The sequence below is a fragment of the Schistocerca piceifrons genome, chromosome 7 (genome assembly GCF_021461385.2).
Source record: "Schistocerca piceifrons isolate TAMUIC-IGC-003096 chromosome 7, iqSchPice1.1, whole genome shotgun sequence".
NCBI lineage: Eukaryota > Metazoa > Arthropoda > Insecta > Orthoptera > Acrididae > Schistocerca > Schistocerca piceifrons.
Window position 1 is genome coordinate 103,808,469 of NC_060144.1, and position 26,844 is coordinate 103,835,312.

The 26,844-nt window shown below is 38.6% G+C and overlaps 1 protein-coding gene across 1 annotated transcript in view; it reads right to left on the reverse strand.

Moving 5' to 3' along the window:
* Window positions 1-12,029: 12,029 nt before the first annotated feature.
* LOC124805380 (F-box/WD repeat-containing protein 2-like) overlaps window positions 12,030-26,844 on the reverse strand; it is a 129,284-nt gene continuing 114,469 nt past the window's right edge. The window contains exon 5 of the mRNA XM_047265937.1: window positions 12,030-13,936. Coding sequence (XP_047121893.1) covers window positions 13,774-13,936 — 163 coding nt within the window. The 3' untranslated portion in view covers window positions 12,030-13,773. The remainder of the gene's footprint in view (window positions 13,937-26,844) is intronic.

Consider the following 26,844-nt stretch of genomic DNA (forward strand, 5'->3'; position numbering starts at 1 on the left):
ACTACGAAACAAAGAGCAGCAAGAATGCTGGCACATGTAGCTTGACAGCCAATAGGAAGGTACACAGAAGAGTCCATTTGGCTTTGCAGGGGTGTGAGAAATATATCAACACAAAAATTAGTATCAGTCTGAGTGAAGGTCGATAGTAGTTAAGGGTTAATCAGTGAAGTGAGATGATCAACTCACTCTAACTTCATGACAGATACATATGAATAATGGTAGAATCTCTCATACATCTCATGTGCGTCAGATTCTAGAGAGAGGGAGAGGGTTATAGAGATGTATCTGACAAGTTAAAGATGCTACATAATTAAATAGCCAATGTCAGATCCAAATGAGAGTTTGTGATACACTTTCGGCTGGTTGGTTGATTTAGGAAAGAGGACCAAACAGCAAGGTCGTCAGTCCCATCAGAATAGGGATGGATGGGGAAGGAAGTCACTTGTGCCCTTTCAAAGGAACCATCCCATCATTTGCCTGAAGCAATGTAGGGAAATCATGGAAAACCTAAACCAGGATGGCCAGATGTGGGTTTGAACCATCGTCCTCCTGAATGTGGGTCCAGTGTGTTAACCACTGTGTCACCTTGCACAGTGAAACACTTTCTGATTGCGCAGTACGATTCCTACAGTTACTTGAGTTCTCAAAACATCACATTCTTATTTTGTTCACCAACAATTTGGTATTCATGTTTCTTACTTTCACACATATTAAATGATACTGAAGGCCATTTAAAGTAATTTAATGACTTCTAGATGGCAAGTTCATCATCTTATTTTATATTCTAGATTATGAAAAAGTAGAAATCAAAACTTTAAATAAAGATGTTGAAATTCAGTCCATTTATTTATTTTAATGTCAATCCATTTATTTAATACAATCTTTTAGCTAAAATTCTCATCATGGAACTTTCTATTAGACAACATAAAACATGATGGCTGCTTATCCAATACATAAACAATTCAAGTATTTTTGACCTTAAACATGATTTTAAATACATTTCTCCCTGCGACTTTATAATTCATTAGTCTTGTAATATCTGAAAAATTATAGAAACTATGCATACTTTGTCTATAATATTAATACTTCATGTTTCATGTTTGGATATGAGATTTTACAATTTTTTTGTGTAAAAAGACGTAATGTCTAACCAATACTAATATCTTAGATTTTTCCTTTGTTTATCATGAATACTGGTTCATAAGCATAGTGAGATTTATGTGAATATCAGGTGGTCAAAATTGAAGTGCAATTATCCACGGATGTCAAGTGTGGGCTGGAATCATCACATGGCAGCAAGATTTGATAGATATGCTAATGTGTTAATAGATTTGGTATGTATGCTAATGTTTTAATGTGGAACCAATTTTCAATGGAAAAAAATTAGTTCCTGTTTTTGTCACCAAGTCGATATCTGGCACTGTACAGCATCTTGTCAACATCTCCAGTGCTCACACTGAACAAATTGTGTAAGCAGTGGTTAACAGTAAAACCAACATTATGCCTTTCTAACTTGTTTGATCTTTTCTGCCACTTGTTTGATCTTTTCTGGCCACATCCCATTCTTAATCCATTACGTATGGAAATATTTCTATACAACTTTCTTGTATTCATAGTGCCAGATTTGCACCTAGTAGACAAAATTTGAACTAATTTTTTTCAGCGTACATCGGTTCCGCATTACATGCATTAGAATATCTACCAACTTTTGCTCCTATATGACAATTACAGCTCGCAATGGACCTCTGTGAGTAGCTGCCCTTTAATTATAACCATCCAGTATAAAATTTTGCAATGTTAATTTATAAATGTATTGTTACTAATAACATATATAATAACTGTGATTGTTATCTAATTATTTTAGGACCAGTGCCAAGCCCGTTCCAGAGGCAGTTTGTTTATAATGTTTATGACGCATAGAACATGTTGAAAGTATACGATAACATGACCCAGTGTTTCATTCGCTAGTTTGGCTAAATTCTCACACAGATACACTCCTGTTGTTACATGATGTGCTAAAAAATTTTTTTTTAGATTAATAACACTATTCAGTTATGTATTTTGCTGTAGACAGGAGTGCATGTTAAAAGATAAATTTAGTCACTTGTGTAACAGTACAAGAGGAAAAACACAGAAAGCTTTTACAGGTAGCAACTACACAGCATATGTATTATGGATGAAGAATCCACACATTATTTTGTGGGTCAGATTAGGATAATTAAGGCTAACTCATCTCAGGCCATTGAGAAAAACTTGCACACACAGGCACCACTGTTTGAAGCTGGGCAAAAGGTATTGGGTACATTTGTGAATGAGCTACATGGTGAAGTCGGCTATGCAATTAGACTGGCACACTGCAAAGCATTTCAAGAAGCAATACAAATGGCAGTTCAGTTCACAGTAGAACTGAGGAGACCTCAAAGTAATTACATCTGGGTCTACACATATTCAACAGGAACAAACTACAATGTGAACAGGCAGACAAAAGATATAAAAGGACAGAAGGGGTAGAAGGGCCACCGCTACTTCTGTCCCCAAAAACCAGTAGTTGCTGTGAGCAACACTAATAACAGTTCCAAAGGTCTGCTCATTAATGCGTTTTACCATGAGTATAATGACCATTTATTAATTGGCACAGTGACTGAAATTTCTTTGAAGTGGTGCCATATAGTCAAGGAAGGTAGTTGATGGCACCGAAGCTGTAAAAATAAAGTAGTAAATGGCAACCTGTGCTGGTACTGTGAATGGCTGAAAGCAAGAGGAAACTACAGCCGTAATTTTTCCCAATGGCATGCAGCTTTACTGTATGATTAAATGATGATGGTGTCCTCTTGGGTAAAATATTCTGGAGGTAAAATAGTCCCCCATTCGGATCTCCGGGATGGGACTACTCAGGAGGACGTTGTTATCAGGAGAAAGAAAACTGGCGTTCTACGGATGGGAGCATGGAATTTTAGATCCCTAAATCAGGCAGGTAGGTTAGAAAATTTAAAAAGGGAAATGGATAGGTTAAAGTCAGATATAGTGGGAATTAGTGAAGTTCGGTGGCAGGAGGAACAAGACTTTTGGTCAGGTAAATACAGGGTTATAAATACAAAATCAAATACGGGTAATGCAGGAGTAAGTTTAATAATGAATAAAAAGAAAAGGAATGCGGGTAAGCTACTACAAACAGCATAGTGAACGCATTATTGTGGCCAAGATAGACACGAAGCTGAAGCCTACTACAGTAGTACAAGTTTATATGCCAACTAGCTCTGCAGATGACGAAGAAATTGATGAAATGTATGATGAGATAAAAGAAATTATCCAGATGGTGAAGGGAGAGGAAAATTTAATAGTCATGGGTGACGGAAAATCGATAGTAGGAAAAGGGTGAGAAGGAAATGTAGTAGGTGAACATGGATTGGGGGGAAGAAATGAAAGAGGAAGCCGCCTGGTAGAATTTTGCACAGAGCATAACTTAATCATAGCTATCCCTTGGTTCAGGAATCATAAAAGAAGGTTGTATACATGGAATAAGCCTGGAGATACTGACAGGTTTCAGATAGATTATATAATGGTAAGACAGAGATTTAGGAAATAGGTTTTAAATTGTAAGACATTTCCAGGGCAGATGTGGACTCTGACCACAATCTATTGGTTATGAACTGTAGATTAAAACTGAAGAAATTGCAAAAAGGTGGGAATTTAAGGAGATGGGACCTGGATAAACTGACTAAACCAGAGGTTGTACAGAGTTTCAGGGAGAGCATAAGGGAACAACTGACAGGAATGGGGGGAAGGAATACAGTAGAAGAAGAATGGGTAGCTTTGAGGGCTGAAGTAGTGAAGGCTGCAGAGGATCAAGTAGGTAAAAAGACAAGGGCTAGTAGAAATCCTTGGGTAACAGAAGAAATATTGAATTTAATTGATGAAAGGAGAAAATATAAAAATGCAGTAAATGAAGCAGGAAAAAGGGAATACAAACGTCTCAAAAATGAGATCGACAGGAAGTGGAAAATGGCTAAGCAGGGATGGCTAGAGGACAAATGTAAGGATGTAGAGGCTTATCTCACTTGGGGTAAGATAGATTCTGCGTACAGGAAAATTAAAGAGACCTTTGGAGAAAAGAGAACCACTTGTATGAATATCAAGAGCTCAGATGGCAACCCAGTTCTAAGCAAAGAAGGGAAAGCAGAAAGGTGTAAGGAGTATATAGAGGGTCTATACAAGGGCGATGTATTTGGGGACAATATTATGGAAACAGAAGAGGATGTGGATGAAGATGAAATGGGATATATGATACTGCGTGAAGAGTTTGACAGAGCACTGAAAGACCTGAGTCGAAACAAGGCCCTGGGAGTAGACAAGATTCCATTAGAACTACTGACAGCCTTGGGAGAGCCAGTCCTGACAAAACTCTATCATCTGGTGAGCAAGATGTATGAGACAGGTGAAACACCCTCAGACTTCAAGAAGAATATAATACTTTCAATACCAAAAAAGCAGGTGTTGACAGATGTGAAAATTACCGAACTATCAGTTTAATAAGCCACGGCTGCAAAATACTTTACAGACGAATGGAAAAACTGGTTGAAGCCAACCTCGAGGAAGATCAGTTTGGATTCCATAGAAATATTGGAACACGTGAGGCAATACTGACCCTACGAGTTATCTTATAAAATAGATTAAGGAAAGGCAAACCTATGTTTCAAGCATTTGTAGACTTAGAGAAAGCTTTTGACAATGTTGACTGGAATACTCTCTTTCAAATTCTGAAGGTGGCAGGGGTAAAATACAGGGGGGGGAAAGGCTAATTACAATTTGTACAGAAACCAGATGGAAGTTATAAGAGTCGAGGGACATGAAAGGGAAGCAGTGGTTGGGAAGCGAGTGAGACCGGCTTGTAGCCTATCCCCCATGTTATTCAATCTGTATATTGAGCAAGCAGTGAAGGAAACAAAAGAAAAATTTGGAGTAGGAATTAAAATCCATGGAGAAGAAATAAAAACTTTGAGGTTCGCCGATGACATTGTAATTCTGTCAGAGACAGCAAAGGAACTGCAAGAGCAGCTGAATGGAATGGACAGTGTCTTGAAAGGAGTATATAAGATGAACATCAACAAAAGCAAAATGAGGATAATGGAATGTAGTCGAATTAAGTCAGGTGATGCTGAGGGAATTAGATTAGGAAATGAAACACTTAAAGTAGTAAAGGAGTTTTGCTATTTGGGGAGCAAAATAACTGATGATGGTTGAAGTAGAGAGGATATCAAATGTAGATTGGCAATGGCAAGGAAAGCGTTTTTGAAGAAGAGAAATTTGTTAACATCGAGTATAGATTTAAGTGTCAGGAAGTCGTTTGTGAAAGTATTTGTATGGAGTGTAGCCATGAACGGAAGTGTAACGCGGACGATAAATAGTTTGGACAAGAAGCTTTCGAAATGTGGTGCTACAGAAGAATGCTGAAGATTAGTTGGGTAGATCACATAACTAATGAGGAGGTACTGAATAGAATTGGGGAGAAGAGGAGTTTGTAGCACAACTTGACTAGAAGAAGGGATCGGTTGGTAGGACATGTTCTGAGGCATCAAGGGATGACCAATTTATTATTGGAGGCCAGCGTGGAGGGTAAAAATCGTAGAGGGAGACCAAGAGATGAATATTCTAAGCAGATTCAGAAGGATGTAGGTTGCAGTAGGTACTGGGAGATGAAGAAGCTTGCACAGGATAGAGTAGCATGGGAAGCTGCAGCAAACCAGTCTCAGGACTGAAGACCACAAAAACAACAACAATGGCAACCTGGAGCACAATTACATAGAAACTATGACTGACTCTGTGAATATGTGGCCAAAATGCAAATGAGTAGCAGAAGAGAAAAATTCTCAAAAGGTATAGTGGGGTTAGATTTCCTGATATCTAAACACATTCAGATCAATGTAGCATAAAGAGACATCAAATTAAATCATAACAATTATGGATTCATTGGAAGTCAGACTCAAAGGAATGTTAGTGCTGCTGAGGTAAAGCACAAACTGAGCAGGAGAACAGAAGCATGGGTTTTGATTATAGGAAGCCGAATGCTGTAATGTTACCAATATTCATCCACTGCCAAACCTGGTACACTCTTTAGATTATTTTGGTTTGTGAAAATCTTCTCTATTTGTGGTTTAACCAGTTGGTACAATCAGCTGACTGTACACATAGACAACAGCGTTGAAACATCATTTTTATGCCCACTGTATTATTTTTGGTCTCTGGAACCCACCTGCAACATTTCAACAACTGATGTATACTGTCTGTAGAGGTATGACAGCCACATGATATCTGGTGCACATTGATGTTGGCATCATTTTTAGCTGAGATATGTAACAATATGCTGAAAGACCATGAGCAGTATTTGAGATTCTGCAAGGTGTAAATATTTTCCTACCCATGTCAAAAATTGTTATTTTGTGGTACCTTATGTAGAATATTATGGCATAGGATAACCACACATGGTGTCCAACCCAGTTTAAAACTGGTAGAAGCTGTGAATAAAGTGAAGGAAGTGCAGGCATTCCTGAGCCTTGCAAATTTTTACCAAAGATTCATTCAAGGGTATGCTGACATAGCACATCCAATTACTCAACTACTATAAAAAATGAAGCTGCTTTTACTGAGAGTTCCAAGTTTTCAAAATTGACAGAAACAGCTTAGACAACACATCCCATGTGGTTTTATTCACACTTCACCAAACTGCTCATCCAAACTACTGATGCTAGCAATTTTGTGGTTAGAGCAGTCTTATTGCAAGAAATCAACAAAGAATAGTATTCAATTTAATTTTCTTCCACCTTCTGAACAGATTTGAATGCAATAATTGACAATCGACAAGCACTTACATGAATTTATTTTTTATATTAACTATGTGCCTTGCTTTTAGGTGAATACCAGTTCTAGGTAGTTCTTCAACCTGGAAAATTACGCAACAATGTGGATGGATTAAGTAGGAAAGTCAAAGTATGTTTCACAATTGGCAGAGAACACCATGACAGCCCATTGGCAGGGGACTGTGGCAAAAGAATGACTAGACTATGAGCACCACAAATCTGTTCGTAACCAAACCTGAAAGCAGATGCTTACCGTTATGTTTCACACCAGAACTTACAATGAGAAGGTCTGAACCAGTACACGGTTAGCTCTTATGAAATCATCTACAGCTGGCAAATGACCTTGCTATTTAACTTTGCACCAGCAAGGGGCATCAGCAATAAAAACATCAGAGATTTAGCCAGCAAATACATGAAGAATGAAGTACACAAATGCTAGTAACCACAAGTCATTCCTCCAGCGGGCTGCTTAACATGATCGTGGAACTGTTATGCTTAAATACTATGTTGGAGACTTAGTTTATGTGAGAAATCCAGTACTGAAGAAGGGTCACATCAAGAAGTTTAGATAGTATTGGAAAGGATTCTATAAAGTCCTTTAAATTGTCCACCTAATTACATTACAAGTCAAACTGCCATTTCAACTCATCACAGTGCATGAGAATTGGGAAATGCTACTCTTTCAATTCAACAGTTAAACTAATCTTCAAGTGCAACACATCTAACTCATGCTTTACCAAACCGATACATGTTAGCAGACTTTTAGTGGCTGTAGAAAATTGTGAAGTAATCTTTTCACGTACCTCAGATATTCCAAGGGACCTTACATGCAGAAAACAAATTATTGCTAACTTCCACTTCTATTGTATTCCACAACATTAAAATCTATTTATTCCAATCAAAGAGTTCATTCAGGATAAGCTTAAGTGGACCAGTTGGGCCATAAGACCAGATAATACAAGTGACAGGTACTAATGGTAATGATATGAATTTTTTTTCGAGCTTTTAATAGTACACACCAGTATTAACATGCTATGCAGAGTACTAGGAGCAGCACTCAATAAGAAATTCAATACTTTTTTTGTCTCAGCCAATTTTTTTTGAAAAAATGTGGCATTCGTTGTGGGACATCATGGAATATTCCTACTTCAGCTCCTATGGTTTCATGAAGTTCCAGTTGGTGGCAGTGCTATACAGAGCCTTCAAAATGGCATCTGTGACAGAGAGCTGTCATTGAGTTTCTTTTGGCAGAAAACCAGAGCAACACAGATATTCATAGGCACTTGCAGTGTGTCTACAGGGACCTGGTAGTGAACAAAAGCATGGTGAGTTGTTGGGCAAGGCATCTGTCATCATCATAACAATGTCACACAAAACTGTCTGATATCTCACGTGACAGCTGAGTGCACACAGCTGTAATTCCTGCAGTGTTATAATGTGCGGACACCTTCATTCAAGGTGATCAATGGATCACATCAGACACACCACTGCACAATTGGATGCCTCTGTTGGTACTGCTGATGCACTCGTCCACCAGTTGGGGTACTCAAAGGTGTGTGCCCAATAGGTTCCTTGTCGCCTCACAGAAGACCATAAAGAGTAGGATCATCTGTGCAGAATTGCTTGTGCATTATAAGACTGTAACAATTTTTGCTGATCATCATCACAGGCAATGAAACATGACTTCTTCACTTCAAACTGGAAACAAAATGGCAATCCATGGAGTGGCACCACAACACCTCTCCTTCAAAGAAAATGTTCAAAGCCATGCCCTCCTTGAAAGGATTATTCTGTCTGATGTTCTCCATCAGTGAGCAACAAACTACTCTGAAGTGTATTGCGCTACCCTCAGGAAATTGAAGAAACAACTTTAGCATGTTTGCAGCCTCAAAAATGTAAATGAACTTCTCTTTCTGCATGACGATGCAAGGCCTCACACAAGTCTGCACACCTGAGAGGAGCTCACAATACTTCATTGGACTATTCTTCCTCATCCACACTGCAGCCCTGATCTTGTACCTTCCAACTTCCATCTGTTTGGCACAATGAAGGATGCACTCCACAGGAAGCAGTACGTGGTTGATAGGGAGGTTACTGATGCAGCAAGATGTCAACCAGCAGAGTGGTACCGTGTGGACTTACAGGCTCTCCCAGTAAAGTGGCATGAGGCCGTCGCATGTAACAGAGATTAGGTTGAAAAACAGGGTTCTGTAGCCAAAAGAGTGATATGACGTATTGGATTTCTGAATAAAACCAACCAGCTTACAGAAAAAAATATGTTGCATTACTTACTGAACACCCCTCACATATAAAATCTGTTACTGTGCCTTAATAAGTGGACTATAACATAACTGTGCACAAGAGTGGACTGACAAGAGAGGAAGAGTGGCTGAGAGTAATGGTGAAGAGGCAGAAAAGCTTTTACGATGACAGCATTAGGTAATAACACCTGGCAGCCCTGTCTAGAATTTGCTTCAATACATTCGAGACAGTGTAAAGCCACTTCATCTGAAACCATTTACTAGTTCAGACTCAAATTTGAACAAATGGCAAATACAGGTGAAGTTTACTAATACTGACAACATACCATACGTGGCCGGGACTGTGGGCTTCACAGTTGTCAGGGTAGTGTCGTTTAGAATGCAACAGTGAGGATCAATTAAACATCTGAAGGCTTTAATGAGATGTTGTTATCAGAATACACAATCATTGATCAGAGATAGACAGTTGTCAGCAGTGCATCAGGCAAAACATCACTGGCCAGTATGTCCTGACATCAGTACATCTCACAGTCTCGGTTGCCGTGGAGGGGGAGGCACACACTCAGTGCCTTGCGATGTCAGAGACAGATAGCTGTACTGAGGATGGTTGCTCATATTGCCTCAGTGGCCAGCAGCATGGCCAGCAAATTACATCATAGTGTGCACCTCAGAAAGGCAGCAAACACCTCTGCATTAGGTGGCCATAATCGTGGAGAGTTACTTCAAAGTCTCTGTGCATTAGATTGGCTCACGACACAGGAGTCTGCTCATAGCTACGAGTCGGGGGCAGCAATTACTGCGCTCCCCCAGAATGACCGTGGTCGATCAGCTGTCCGAGGACCGTCAGTGACGCCTACAGAGCCCCAGTGCTGAAAGGTGCCAAAATCTTCCAGCCAGTGAAGGCAAGAAGTTCTTGCCATAAGAACCCGTCTGATCTAGTTGGTGATGGTATCTCAGACTTTCGTCATCTCAGTAGACCATGACTGGAGCATCAAAAGTTCCACTTTGGTAGTAGCTAGCGGCAACAGCAAGCTACAGCTGAGAACTATGCTATGGAAATCAGGGCGTATGTAGTCGTCGGGATACGCCAATGACACTAACCGCTTCCTTGGGAATGACCAAGTGTGCCCTAGTTTTCTGAGCTCGTTAGTACTCTCAGTTGTTTCACCTTTCAGGCTCTGTCATGTCAACAACTGAATGCTCACTCTTGTATTCGACATGAGCTTTCTTGTGCCACTTTGCGCATACACTATTATGATGATGCTGCCATTATATCACTTTGCTACATTGTTTTCTTGAGATCTCAGTCTGTCCAGGGTACAGCAATAACTTCTATGTTTGCTGCTAATCAACCAGCGTTTCTCTCTCACTGGAATTATGCCTGTCTGTTGACCCATTCTGCTCTGCCTCTGGTGTTGCCAGGAAAGAACTACCACAATTTTTTAATATTTGCCTGGAAGATTATTCTGGGGCACAATAATACAAAGTCTGCAAAAGTGGCAAGGAGCGAAATTTGAGTGTCTGGCAACAAAATAAACATGATCTTGGCTGCAGCAACATGATGCTCCAGATGCCTGCCATATACATTTCATCTCACTATGGTAACACAGTGATTTGTATGAAATCTTTTTCATAAGACTTGTTTCTAGAGTTCTAAAAATGAGGGAACAGCATTGCAACCCATTACATGGAACTCTCTGTTAATGAATTTTTTGGAAAATAAAATATCATCCTAACACCTCAGCCCAATATTTCCTCACAATACATTGGTCCTTGGAAATTTTCTCTCCTTCCAAGTGGTTAGAGACATATGAGAACGAAAATGTAGTAACAACAAACTAGCTGAGAACAATTTGAGTGAAACAACTACTACAAAAAGGAAGCTTAAGTACAGGTGCTGCATGACAGTTTAAGTGGACTACTTTGGAGGCAACAGATCAAACTTGCAGTCGTAATTGCATAAACACTTTCTAAAAACCAATCTCATGAATTTATTTATAGACCTTTCAAATGTTCTGCATGTAATTTTTAACTGGATTAAAATGAATTCTTGTGTTGCATCTGTACAGCATATTTGTTAATTGATTGTTGATTGATCTGCTTATGAGATACCACATTCACTGCAAATCAATACACTGAACCATACAGTACATACACATCAGCAAAATAAATTTAGATTCCTCACTGAAAACCAATACTGGAACATTATAAACCAATTTTGATGTGCACAGTCTTCTACAGTGCTCACTTTTCTGTGTACAAAATTTTTGTTATGTAATTTCAAACCACATCATCCAGTAACTGAGCACATTGCTCTTCTCTGTGCTGACTGAAACTGTACCATTACTTCCCAGAAGCAGAAATTCCTACGTGCCAAAGCAACAGTACAAAATATATTGAAAATGTTCCTTATGATCTCTATAAATGTAATGAGCCAATGCTACAAAGTGTATGATGGACCAGTTTTACTCCTGCATATATCTTAATGAAATAATATACATTCATACTCCATAACATTTACTCAGAGATAGTCTATTCAACAGGTTCAAATCCCAGTTCATTAATCATGTAATTAAAAGCTGCTACTACTTCAACATTTTCAATTTATGGATTTATGGATTGTGTTACCAGTCACTTCGCAACTACTGCTTTACTGTGCTCAGAATAAAATGTTTCAAGAACTTATTCTCATCGCTTTTATATTTGACAGACAATGTGTGTGTTTAACATGCTGGGGGTGATGTGAGTTCCTGCAGTACCAACATTTATTATGCTTGAAGCAAAGTATAAAAATGCAATAAATCACTCACACACAAATCACTGTAACCAAACTATTACCGTGAAGGACCAGAAAACAAATTTGTGTAACCCATCATGGTTAGCAGAAGAAAACAGAATCATTAGGAAGTAACTGGCGACAAAAATAATTTATTTCGTATGAGAAATGAGCTCATATGTATTGAACCACAAAATAAATTTAGATTCCTCACTGTAAACCAATTCTAGAACATTATACACTTACTTGAACAGTCTTCTATGGTGAAGTTTCTTCATATTACAGCATATTACAAGTAAACAACACTGCAATGTCAATCATTGCATCACTTAGAAGATGACATTTTATCGCAGATAAATTTATTGTTTACGCAATCCAAGGTCAGAACTACTATTGCGCTCGATCACTGTGATTTATACTACCAACAATACTAATTGCAGTGGCTAATGTTAAGCCATACAAAGATTATCACAGACATATGATCTCAAAATTATAAAAAAAATACAACTAGCTGAGCCTTGAGTTACTTCCAATTCTTCCCATTTTTAACAAAAACTTAAAACAGGAACCATAAAAAGCTAGGTGGTAATATTATATGTGTGCAATATTTTCTAAATTCAGTACATCAATAGGCCACATCTTAATTATTAATAAGTCAATTAGCAGAATCCACTGAATTGTTTTATCTGATATATCATATGAACTTTAGAAACATAAAGTACACATTTTTCCTTGGGCCACTCATCAACAATCTTGATATTTAGGATAATGCCATCAAACTTTAAATGCAATTGGCTATGGAAAGTTACAGCTCTTATTATGCCAATCACTGATATGTCCCTGATTAATCATCATCAACATCATCCTCATCATCATCATCACCATCACCATCACCACCACCACCACCAGATATTAATATCCACTGCTGGCTAAAAGACTCTTCTGGAGTTCCCATGAATTATAGGCTTATGACATTAGCATCTATGTTGCTCTTGCAAATTTCCTAAGGCCATTTCTCCTGGTAGGTCTTAGCTGCAATCTTTTATTATCTCTTGGAATCTAGCAAACAACTTCTTTAGTCCACCTGCCCAGTATTCAGTTGGCTACATGTTCTGCCACCTGTGCTTCACCTTTGACTCCAGCCTGCCCCTCGCCTCCCCTTCCCTTCTCTTGCCTTGCCTTGCCTTCCCTTCCCTTCCCTTCCTTTCCGGTAATTCCCAGCAGGTGTGTGCTGGTCTGCTGCTCACAGTTCCTGCCTCAGAGCCACAAGTGGAAACTGCTAATACACAGCAATTGTAAGCTTTCCTTTTCAGATACATCTTTTGAACACAATATTTACTATACCAAAAGCACTCCAATCCTGATATTTTCTACATTTCAGCAAGATTATGAGCACTTTAAAATTAGTTTTTGTTACTTATGGAGCTGATTTTCCAGTCCAGCAATCAATCTTTATAGGAACAACATGAAAAGGCACTACGAGCATTTTCAGATTTCACTGATGATTGTGCTCCAATTGACCACAAAGACAACTTAATATAAGCTACACAATATTCATAGCAAATAAGATGTAACATTTAAACAAAGTACATCTTTCAACCTGTTCAATTTTTGGGAAGACATAGTTTTTAGTACATCATATGTTTTACTTCTATGAAAAAATGACATGTAATGCTTTGGTTAATGGTGTCCAAAGAATACAGTGTGAAAAATGATGATAAGCTACTGTGTTATGAAGTATGAGAACTGTTCCTTTCTATGCTTATAACAAATACAGTTGACAATTAGGTTACACAACCTTTCTTGTACTTGTTCTCTATCTCCTCTTCATCTGGAGACTTTCAAGACAATGTTACAATTTGTATCCACTTTTAAAAGTCCTCTAACCAGTAAATTTTCTGTTGGGATCGTACCATGTTATAACCCTAATTTGGCCATGGAAAAGTCCAGCTGCCAAAAGAATGTCTTCATGATGCAGCTGACTCAAATCACTGAGCCACGCTTCATCTCCCATTACGATCTGTGCCAGGTCTGGTGTTGATGAACTATGAAGCACACCAAACAATTATTTAGCATTCCTGCACAGTAGAATATTCACATATTTAAATGCTGATATGAGTAACAAAACTATGTGAAACATGCAGTCAACTTTCCTATCTTTATGTTATTTAATATTAGGCAAAAAAGATTCTTGTAACACTATTTTTGACTTTAAAGGGTACCAGGACATATGGAGGGATGCCTGACACATGCAGTTGATACTATTTAAAGTTAGCAAGAACATATTCATGAGAAAAGCAAACTTTTTCAAGCATCCTCAGTAAGAAGGAATCTGTAATATGAGTATGATTCTCAGTATACCAAAAGAAATAATGTCAACTGAAAAATCTTTAAAATCACAAGATTCTACTGGGAATAATGACATATCAACAAAGTTAATTAAGGAGCATTGTTCTCAGTTTAGAAGCATATGAAGTTATTTGCATAACAAGTCATTTATTGCTGGAATTTTTTCTGCTCAGCAAAAATATCTTGAAGTTAAGCCTTTGATTAAGATAAAAAATAATGTCAAACTTCAATAGAACTTCTTTTTTGCCAGAATTCTCAAAAATTTTAGAAAAAGTAATATACAGTTAATATTTGACTGCAATAACATATTGTCAAAGTTACAGTCTGAATTTCTAAAAGGTTCTGATACTATGTTACTTACACATGTAACTATAATGTACTTAATTAGCTGACAGTAAATTACAGGCTACTAGTATATTGTACAACAGGAAAATACAACAACAAAAAATAGATTATGAGACCTCCATAAGGTGAAATGGTCAGTACTGCTGAAAGACACGAATCCAAGTAAATGTGAGACACTTCCTAGTTCTCAGAATTAACAGTTCCTTCCTCAGGCAGGGATGAGGGATAGGTCGGTTGAGGTTAAAAGGTAGGGCAGGTTACTCAGACTGCAGGGACCCCTTGTTGTGAGGCTGCAGATAACAAAGATTTTGTCTACTCCTGTCAATACAGCTGGGACCCTCTCAACCTGGCCACACACCATTAGTAGGAAGCATCCTCTGTCATGTAACATTGATAGGGTTCTCTCTCTGCCACATAGCATTGATAGGAACAAGAGTGAAAGGGGATGACATGGAAGCATTGGTTGAGGAGGAGGTGATGCAGGGTTGTAACCTATTCCTGGTATTTTTCAATCTATACACTGAGCAAGCAGTACAGGGAACTGAAGAAAAATTTTGTGAAGGAATTAAAGTTCAGGAAGAAGAAGAGACAGCAAAGGACTTGAAAGAGCTGTTTAATAGAAACAAAAGTGTCTTGAAAGGAGGATAAAAGCTGAACATAAACAAAATCAAAATAAAGGTAATGGAATGTAGTAAAATTGAATCAGGCAATGCTGACCAAATTAGATCATGAAATGAGGCACTAAAAGTAGTGGATGAATTTTGCTATTTGGGCAGCAAAATAACTGATGATGACTGAAGTACAGAGGACATAAAATACAAACTGGCTATAGCAAGAAAAGCATCCCTGAAAAGAGGAATTTGTTAATCCACACTAATATTATACATGTAAAAGTGCCTCTGTCACGCTTTCATGATTAAACTGCAGAACCGATTTTGATAAAATTTGGTTTGGACATATCTTGAATGCTGAGAAAGAACATAAGCTACTATAGAAAGTATTTAGTACAAGATATTTATTGATTTGAAGAATATAACAATAATTACTCTTTGAAAAAGCTATTTACTCTATATGTTATACGTGAGATTATTCAGTGTAATGAATACAATACTTATACATTTAAAACACAGACAGTAGAGAGCTAAGACACAAACCAAAAGCCACAATTTGCTGTTATTCACTCAAAGGAATAGGACTATCGCTTATTTTGACTACATTCTGCCCTCACGTCAGCCAGCAGAAGGGCAATTTTATAGAGTACTAAGCACAAAAGGTTTTGAGAAAGCCATAACTAACTGAGGCAATTGATGATGTGTGTGACACTGACCAATCCTCACAGAATGGGAAGTTTGCAGAAAGCTTGCAAAACATACATTGGAGTGTATATCAATGGTGTACACTTCTCTTTCAGGGTGAATCCTACTCCAGTTTGCAGAGTATCACCACACATCTACAGAGAAATGTCAGCATATATCATCTGTCAAACAACCATGGAAGGACTTCAAATGAGGCAACGTCTGCATATAGGGACCACAGTTTTTCCAGGTCTTATGCAAGTCATTCCAGTGCAACACCTGATGATTTCATCCTAAAGGGCCATAACACTCAAACAGAAAAGGATAGTATTGATGAGGAATATCTTCAACAGCAAACAGTTTGGCAAAGTGGTCAGTCAGCTCAGCGGTTCTTATTACCCTTAAGGGACTCATTGCAGCCCTTCGCCTGACATTGCTATAACACAGACAACAGCTCTGCTAGGGAAACAGAATTCTTTTCTTTGGAGCTCTTGTTTTCCCTTTAATTTTTGAATCATCATTTTTTTTGGTGTATTAATGCTGTCCTACATCTCACACTACTATTTCAACCTCCAAATGTCTATTACACTCAACATCCTTTGTAATATGCTTGGTATAGCTTTGTATAGTTCATTGTTTTCTGCCCGTATCATTTGTCCATCTATAAGGGAGAATCAAAAAGTTTCCATTTGAGAACATTGCTGCAGCGTATATGCAACATAGCAAAACTCTCATTAAGGGATTAAAGTGACATTTGTGTCTTTCCAACATGCATGCAGTAATGCAACAACGTGAACTGTGGCAGAGTTATTACCAAATGCGTCCAAATAGGGCCAGTGTGCCGTCATTCTTTTCATGGCTGCTGAAGGGCAAACACCAGTATACATCATTGGATTGTGACAAATGTGTATGTGGCTGTCCAAAATCATCATTGTGGAATGGTGCTCCAAGTCTGGTTCTGGTCATGATTGATTTCAAGGAACCTGGTGTCCCCATCACTGGGGAATGGTTCTGTGCACTGCTGGAGAAATTGTGGTGTGCAGTTAAGGTGAAACATTCGGGAAAACTATGCTGCTGCTTCATGATAATACAAGTCCCTAGACACAAATGTCATAATGAAGAAGTTACGCTAACTCAAGTGGGAGACATTTGAGCACAAGCCCTATAGTGCTGGCCTCTCCCAATGTGATTATCATGTCTTTGGCCCCTTAAAAATTTCCTTGAATGGTCAACAATTCCTGTCAGACAAGAATTTACAGGAGGCAGTTATGGACTTCTCCACATCACAGGACTTGGTGTGTTTTACCAAACAGGTCTCTTCAACCTGGTGTGTCAGTGGGATGATTGCCTCAATGCTCATGGCAATTTTGCCTGATTGGTATAGCGATTATGGACTGTACAACTTTCAAACGGAAACTTTTTGATCGCCCCTTATACCACTCATGTCTATTTTATGGGTGTTGTCAATTTTAGGAACTGATTCACTGATTATGTAGTCAAAAACCGTCAAGCATTTATGTTCATTCACATGCCTTAGATTTATTTATGTTGATGGCCATCAGCCAGTCTTTACACCCAGCATTAATCATATACAAGTGTCTCAGCACTTACACAAATTTTCTTCTGTTATGAGATCTCGCTAGACAACTGCAGCACCTGTGTCAGACCCAGGGAACTGTAAACATTGTCTGCCAATTGTTCACATGTATTGTGAATAGCAATTGTCCTAACACATTTCCAGATACTAATTTCACTTGTGATGATATCTGACAGCCTTTGGATTGCTTCGACATTCTCTTTTAGTCTGATCTAATTGGAATGCCAAACACTCAACTGCAAAAGTGTTTTGTCTGTGACCTTCTTTACAGATGTACAATGACAATGCTTTCCCTGCACTCACTCAATAAACTGAAGTTGACTACACACATTTCCTTGAACTGGCTTTACATTCTCATTCCACTTTGTCTCATTTTGGAATGTTATGTCCAGACATATAAGTGAAGTGAGAGTTGACAGGCGTTCCATTCATACTGAATTTGTATTTTCCAGGAACTTTTCTCCTTCTAGTACGCATTAACTTATATTTACCCATATTTAAAGCTAGCTGAAATTCATCATAACAAACAGAACTTATGTCAGTGCCATCGTGAATCTCTCGAGACCTTAGTGAAGACACTATTCCAGACACAACAGCATCATCTGCAAACAGTCCTATGTTGCTGCCCAGTCAATACAAGATATACATAGAGAACATGGACAGTCCTATCACGCTTACCTGGAGCATTCCTGATATTTCCTTTGTCTCTAATAAACAGTCACCATCCACAACAACATAATAGACTCTATTACTCAAAAAGTCTTCAAGCTAATGCCATATGTGAGAAGATATTGTGTATGGTCAGACCTTTGTTAGCAGTTGACAATGTGGTACAGTGTTAATCGCTTTCCTACAATTGAGGAATATAGAATCTGTCTGTTGGCCTGCAACTGTAATTTCCAGAAACGTCATGCTGACCAGGTGGGCACTGTGGTTGCTGGTCCCATCCATGCTCCCATGACTTGTTTGATGTGGGTGTGACCCCTCGACTGACAGACCCAACCGCCATACATTTATGTTGACATAATTATTTCGTGGTACTTGATGGTGAAATTTCATGCTATGACACCAGTCATAGAATAAATTAACATTTTACTGGCTACTGAAGAAGATGGTTATTCTACAAATATGTTTCTCAGTTGCGGATGTTCACTAGATCAAATATTTTGCACCATCTTAGAATATTGCTCATGTGTAGGAGAACCCGTACCAGATAGGGCTAATGTGGAAAATAGAATATGTACAAAGAAGGGCAGCATGAATGATGACAGGTTTTGTTTGACCCATGGGAAAGTGTCACAAAGATGACAAACTGGTAGATGCTTGAAGATAAATGCAAACTATCCTATGAAAACCAACTTAGAAAGTTTCTAGTACTGAATACGTGACAAGTTTAGGAATACATTCATATTACGATCCCCAATGTACCAGTCCCTCAGGGATCACAAAGACAAGATTAGACTAACTACAGCAAGCAGAGAGGCATTTAAGAGAACATTCTCTCTGTGCTCAATACATGAATGGAGTGGGAAGAAGTCCTAATAGCTGATACAGTGGGAATTATTGCTATGCACTTCACAGCTGCTTGCAGGGCAAGCATGTAGGTGTAGTAAGCAACATAATGAATGAGTAACTGGCTGACTGGATGGTTACAAAATGTATACCGTCCACTTATGTATTCTTAATTGTGCTGAGTATACTGTTCACTTATTTAACAGTTGTTAAAATCCTTCCCTACATTTGGCCAGAAATGCTGAGTTATCTCCAAACCTTAGAAACATCATTTTCTTTTCTTATACTTTTATTCTCAATCTAAAATATTCCAGAACTTCCTTTCTAGCAACAAGAAAAACAACAGTGAATAAACAGCACCTCTGCCTCACCCCTGATACAATAGACTGCTAGTGTGCTTCCTAACCTCATCACAGGATTTTGGCCATATAATCACATTTAAAATTGTTTTCTACAAGGTTGATATAAAAGTACACTGTTTCACTCTCTTTCCAGTTAAAAGTCCAATATTAGAATATTCCCCTGGTACAGTATGGAAATGGAAGAGGATGTAGATGAAGATGAAATGGGAGATACGATACTGCATGAAGAGTTTGACAGAGCACTGAAAGACCTGAGTCGAAACAAGGCCCCCGGAGTAGACAACATTCCATTGGAACTACTGACGGCCTTGGGAGAGCCAGTCCTGACAAAACTCTACCATCTTGTGAGCAAGATGTATGAAACAGGCGAAATACCCTCAGACTTCAAGAAGAATATAATAATTCCAATCCCAAAGAAAGCAGGTGTTGACAGATGTGAAAATTACCGAACAATCAGTTTAATAAGCCACAGCTGCAAAATACTAACACGAATTCTTTACAGACGAATGGAAAAACTAGTAGAAGCCGACCTCGGGGAAGATCAGTTTGGATTCCGTAGAAATACTGGAACACGTGAGGCAATACTGACCTTACGACTTATCTTAGAAGAAAGATTAAGGAAAGGCAAACCTACATTTCTAGCATTTGTAGACTTACAGAAAGCTTTTGACAATGTTGACTGGAGTACTCTCTTTCAAATTCTAAAGGTGGCAGGGATAAAATACAGGGAGGGAAAGGCTATTTACAATTTGTACAGAAACCAGATGGCAGTTATAAGAGTCGAGGGACGTGAAAGGGAAGCAGTGGTTGGGAAGGGAGTAAGACAGGGTTGTAGCCTCTCCCCGATGTTATTCAATCTGTATCTTGAGCAAACAGTAAAGGAAACAAAAGAAAAATTCGGAGTAGGTATTAAAATCCATGGAGAAGAAATAAAAACTTTGAGGTTCGCCGATGACATTGTAATTCTGTCGGAGACAGCAAAGGACTTGGAAGAGCAATTGAACGGAATGGATGGTGTCTTGAAGGGAGGATATAAGATGAACATCAACAAAAGCAAAACGAGGATAATGGACTGTAGTCAAATTAAGTCGGGGGATGTTGAGGATATTAGATTAGGAAATGAGACACTTAAAGTAGTAAAGGAGTTTTGCTATTTGGGGAGTAAAATAACTGATGATGGTCGAAGTAGAGAGGATATAAAATGTAGACTGGCAATGGCAAGGAAATCGTTTCTGAAGAAGAGAAATTTGTTAACATCGAGTATAGATTTAAGTGTCAGGAAGTCGTTTCTGAAAGTATTTGTATGGAGTGTAGCCATGTATGGAAGTGAAATAATGGACGGTTAATAGTTTGGACAAGAAGAGAATAGAAGCTTTCGAAATGTGGTGCTACAGAAGAATGCTGAAGATTAGATGGGTAGATCACATAACTAATGAGGAAGTATTGAATAGGATTGGGGAGAAGAGAAGTTTGTGGCACAACTTGACGAGAAGAAGGGATCGGTTGTTAGGACATGTTCTGAGGCATCAAGGGATCACCAATTTATTATTAGAGGGCAGCGTGGAGGGTAAAAATCGTAGGGGGAGACCAAGAGATCAATACACTAAGCAGATTCATAAGGATGTAGGTTGCAGTAGGTACTGGGAGATGAAGAAGCTTGCACAGGATAGAGTAGCATGGAGAGCTGCATCAAACCAGTCTCGGGACTGAAGACCACAACAACAACAACTTTTATCCTTTCTGAAACAAGTTGGTCTTCAATCAGTACTTATTTCTGCATTTAATGGGGCTTTCTCAAGTGCACTGCCCCTCTTCGGCTGATGACAATTATTTTCATTTACATGTACACACCACCATGTTTTATTATGACTGTCACTGCTGAATTTCTTTGCAAGTTTCTCACATATATTGTAAATTTACTTTTTCTGTTTCTTTTACTTTTCAATTAATTAAATTGCTATTATCCATTTCACAATTATTCAGCTCCAGTTTCGAGCTAGACTTTGTAATGAGCATCCATGTGCTCCACTTTGCCAGAATTGTGGAAATATTCACAAATTAATGTGTGAAATCAAAGTGGACATTATATCATGGTTGAAATGGGGATGATACACTCAAGAAATATTAAAGAGACAACATGCTTTTCCAAGCATTTTTTGGGAAAGGAGGGGTGGGGGGGGGGGGGGGGTTGCCCATTTTGAAGAGTCACAGAAAACCTACCTGCTCTTTCTTTTCACAGTTTAATGATACAAGCCATTTAAATTTGCTGGACAAATTCCATTGTTTTTTGGTTAGTTGCTTCACAAGAATAATAACAATTACAAGAAGCTAAAACTGAGCTAACTGTACAGCATTTTCCACCTTCAGTGGCTGTCATGTGTAGAGGATAAGAATCCTGCTTTTAAGCAGCAGAGAAACGGAAAAATACTGCATGTAGACAGTTGATATACAGGGTGATTATAATTAAAGTTAAACTTTCGAACCACAGTAGAAATAACACCACTTGTCAGAATGACGTCAAATTGCAATGGAATATTATCAGAGAAGGAGGGAAATGTATGGCAAAAGAAAAATAAATAGTTACTAAATGTAGCAATAGAGGGCACTGTAAGCATCTTAATTTCATAGTGGTCGACTACAAATGACAAATGAATCATACAACAATGCCTAAGGTTACATTTGACAAACAAACTGTTCTACTCAGAGTACATGGGTGTACAGGTGTGATACTGTCAATTATGTAAGCTCATCCACCATGGCAAGGTCATACCACACCGGATGGGAAAAATTCGTTTTTAATTGTCCTGAGGCCAAAAACTGCATAAAAAGCATCAATCACATCAGTTTTTAATTGCCCTGAGGCCAAAAACTGAATAAAAAGCATCAATCACATAGGTTTTTTGCTGTCCTGAGGCCAAAAACTGAATAAAAAGCATCAATCAAAATCAAATCGTATTATTAATTTCCATGAGACTGTCACAAAACGTGTTCAATATGCTGTCCACCATTTTCTGAAACAAGTTGAAATTGAGAAACAGCATGTTTCACAACTGGTTGAAGTGTTTCCAGGGTCGTGTTTAGAGTGTGTGGCACAATGCGTGCCTTCAATGTAGCTAAGTTTGCAATCGGAACATTGAACACATCATCTTTCAGACAGCCCCACAGCCAGAAGATCAGGTGATCGGGGCAGCCAAGGAAATGGTGGCTGATAATTCTAGCATTTCTGAAATGGCGCTTCAGCAGCTGCTTAACTGCATTTGCAATATGCGGAGGTGCACCATCTTGCATAAAAATGATCCCATCCATACATCCATGTTGTTGGAGAGCTGGAATGAGGTGGTTGCACAAAAGACGCTCATAGCACTTACCAGTGACGGTACAGGAAACAGGACCGAAAGGACCTGCCTCTTCGAAAAAAATATGGGCCTATGATAAATCATGCTGTAAACCTACACCACACAATGACCTTTTCAGGATGAAGTGGTACTGGTTGATTTGTGTGTGGATTTTCCGTTGCCCATATTTGACAATTGTGTGTATTGACATATCCTGTCAGATGGAAGTGGGCTTCATCTGTCCACAAAATCTTCCACAGCCAATCATTGTCCATGCAAGCAAGATATTCTAAAGCAAATGTCCCTCTTGCTGGCAGCTCTACAGGAAGCAACTCGTGCACATGGGTAATTTTGAAAGGATAGCAAAGAAGGATGTTTTGTAGGATTTTATGCACCGTGGACACAGGTATGTCCAATGTTCGCGCAATTCTCCATGCACTACACGTTTGCACACCACCACTTGTCTCCTCCTGCATTGCTGTGGCTACTGCTTCCACTGATGTCGAATCAACTCATTTCCTCCCTCCACCAGGTTGCACACCAAAAGAACCCGTCTTTTCGAATTTCTAAATCATTTTCCCTAGACCCATGGCAGTCGTCTGACCAACACCATTTTTCAAAGCCTTTAGTGTCCGGAACTTCTGCAGAGAAACGTGTGCACAGTCATTATTCTTGTAATTCAGCTTTACAAGTAGAGTGTGATCCTGCTTGAGACAGTCATGGCGAATGTTGCCAATGTGAAAGGAGGAAAAGCCATGTACCCAGAGTGTTTATACCAACTTCAGTGTGTTGTGCGCATGACAGGTGTTTTCATTTATGTATTCTGACACATACATCCCTCCTTCTTCGATAATATTCCATTGCAATTTGATGTCATTCTGACCAGTGATGTTATTTTACAGTGTTTTGAACATTTAACTTTAATTATAATCATTCTGTATAAACAGCTCTGAATGAATGAATGATGAAACATACTGTGTGTTTGTACTGGTAAATGAAAAATCACACTATAGTATGCAGCAATAAGTTAGAATAAATTTTGACCAGAATAAGGAATCTTTTAAAAATTCTCTCTCAGTGGTCTTCTCAGTTGTCCTAAGTCTTCTTGTTGCCATAATCAGCCACCTGAATCGGCAATGGTTTCTGTTGTCATGTCAACACAATGAACTCTCTGAGTATATAAGTTCGATGCCATTCTACACAGTCACAGAAGTTTAATTCCTTTGTCTACTGAGTGGAACACACTCTCCAAAAAGAATGTTTAACTATTTCGTAAATGCTTCCACCCGTGGTCCCTGCCGTGCTTTATATACCCTCCACTGCCATCTGTGAGTGGTTATTGCATGTTGACTTCAAACATATGCAGTGATCACATTAATGTGACTGAATCATGTCTAAGGGGGTGACTTTCCCACCTCAGCTGCAACAGCTAACATCACAGTTAATCTATTTCTTCATTCTTTGTTTCTGGGATAATTTTTGTATCTTCCACGTCAACTCTCGTATTGCTTGGCATGTCAAAAAATACTGGCATTTCATTAGCATTGCCAATCTGATGAAAAAGATATATGTGACACTTTCACAACTGCATGATGAACTGCTGAAAACTAAGTTGTTTTCCTCAAAATCTGCTCGCACTCTCTATGTAGTGTAGTATTTCAGAGGGAAGCAATGCCATTTCTCCACATAAATTGATGACACTAACTAATACCCCGCACAGAATTCTCCTTGTGGCACATTTAAGACACTTGTAATTTTCAAGGCTTTCAGTTGTATTATTTCTCATCATACAACCATCCCATCCTTCCTAGTATCTATAAGGAAATGCAATCCAAAAACGAAGGAAGTAGGTTACAGTATACTTCTTTGCCCACTGCTTGAATACTGCTCAGCAGTGTGGGATCCGTACCAGATAGGGTTGATAGAAGAGATACAGAAGATCCAACGGAGAACAGCGCGCTTCGTTACAGGATCATTTAGTAATCGCAAAAGCGTTACGGATATGATAGATAAACTCCAGTGGAAGACTCTGCAGGAGAGACGCTCAGTAGATCGGTACGGGCTTTTGTTAAAGTTTCGAGAACATATCTTCACCGAAGAGTCAAGCAGTAAATTGCTCCCTCCTACGCATATCTCGCGAAGAGACCATGAGGATAAAATCAGAGAGATTAGAGCCCACACAGAAGCATACTGACAATCTTTCTTTCCACAAACAATACGAGACTGGAATAGAAGGGAGAACCGATAGAGGTACTCACGGTACCCTCCTTCACACACCGTCAGGTGGCTTGCGGAGTATGGATGTAGATGTAGATGTAGAATCTTAGCTTCAAGTTCTAGATATCTGTCACTTTTCATTACCCTGAATGATTCTCTCACTGGAACTGCCTTCATCCATTTTCCTCCTGAAGCAGTCCAACATTGTATATTAGGCTCATACAGTCCATACTTCTTCTGGCCTCTCTGTTGGTTGTGATTTTGACATAATGCACAATAAGTTTGAAACTTGTGTCATACCTGCACCAAAGTCTTGGCCTGATGATGCTTTTCACTCAAAATGGTCAATGACATCAGCACAAAACAGGCTTTTTATTTACCAGTATCCAATTGTAAGTTAGTTATAAGTTAACAAAACAATACTGGTACACCTACACAATGTTAATGCAAATAAAATACCATTAAAATTGTGCAATGTTGGCTAACAAAATGCCTTGCCATCAGCTTATGTTATAGATGTTAGTTGCATTGTTGCAAATGACCGTAATCTTTTTTTACGGGTCCCCAAACAGGCATAATTTTTTTAAAGCAAGAGTATGAAAAAGAAAAGGTAGAGGATATGGGCTGCACCCTAGCTTTCTAAGGTTGAAATTTGGATAAAAAGTGTGGCTCATTTACGAGCCAATATGGTACTTCATCTAGTATTTTTGGTATTACAGAATTTCAAGTTTCTTGATATCCTTTTGAAATTAATTTACTTTTCTTTCACTATTACTGAGACTTAATTACATGTTTAGAAATGGTATAGAACTGCTTGTATCACGTTTTTTTGGGCATCAAAATGAGCATGAGTTATGATACAGAATGGCATCTGTGAGTTTTTCACTCTCAATAGTCTCTAAATAATGTTTAAAATAACATGTTTTCTTGCAAGTATTTCCACATGTGATGTTGCCTTTTAAATCACACATCAAATGAAAGCACTTCTGTCCACAGTTCTGGAGAGTTGTGGCAAGTTGGCACTTGTTATTTGGTGAAATCACAAGAGGAGCTAGATGTGACAACATATAAACATCGTTATATGCCAAATGAAACTATAATTTAAAGTTAATGTACATGTAGCTGTAGGGCACCTAACAATGGCAGCATATTGTCTAAATGCTTCATACCAATAAATATAAAATTGATGGATGCAGAACAATTCTTTTATAAATTCTGTAATACAGTCACTGACCTCAACGAATTCCATACAACACAGATAAATTTAAGGGAATATGTGTACCTATCGTTTTCTTTTTTTTTCAGATCTTCTGTGGATGCATTTATAGTTACCTCTTTATTATATCTCACAAAACTTTTACAAAAGAAAGAGAAAGAGCTAAAAGGAAGCCTTTCAACTTAAATTTTAAAATTGTGGGAGGATTTCCATTTCGTCTCATTCTATACTAAATTTTCAGTATTTCATTTTATAGTATGCTACACTGGCTGTTGTTTTAATTCCATTATTGCCTGAAGCCTTATCGACATCTGGGTGCACTCTGCAGTCTGGTACACAGTTTCTAACTTTTTGTTCAACAATGATGAAGTACAGCAACAATGAACTGGACTGGTTGCTGTTCACCACACAGAGGAGGCACTGATCGGCAGGCTGGCACACTGGAAGAAGAGAGTTGGACCTGATCGCCCCACGACAACAGCAGCCACTCGCGTGCATGTTCCTGTCTGCTACTCATTGCCTCCTGTATGTAGTGAGCAGCAACCAATCCATTTCATATTGTTATTATTCAACTCCAGATTTTCCAGTATTTAATTGTGAAGTATGGGTCTCCCCACATCTACAAATTTTCTCCAAGAATACTTATTCCTCCCGTGGGATCAGTGATTGTATTTGCTACAGTTAGCTCCTTACTCTCACACTCAGTAATAGCAACACACACATTG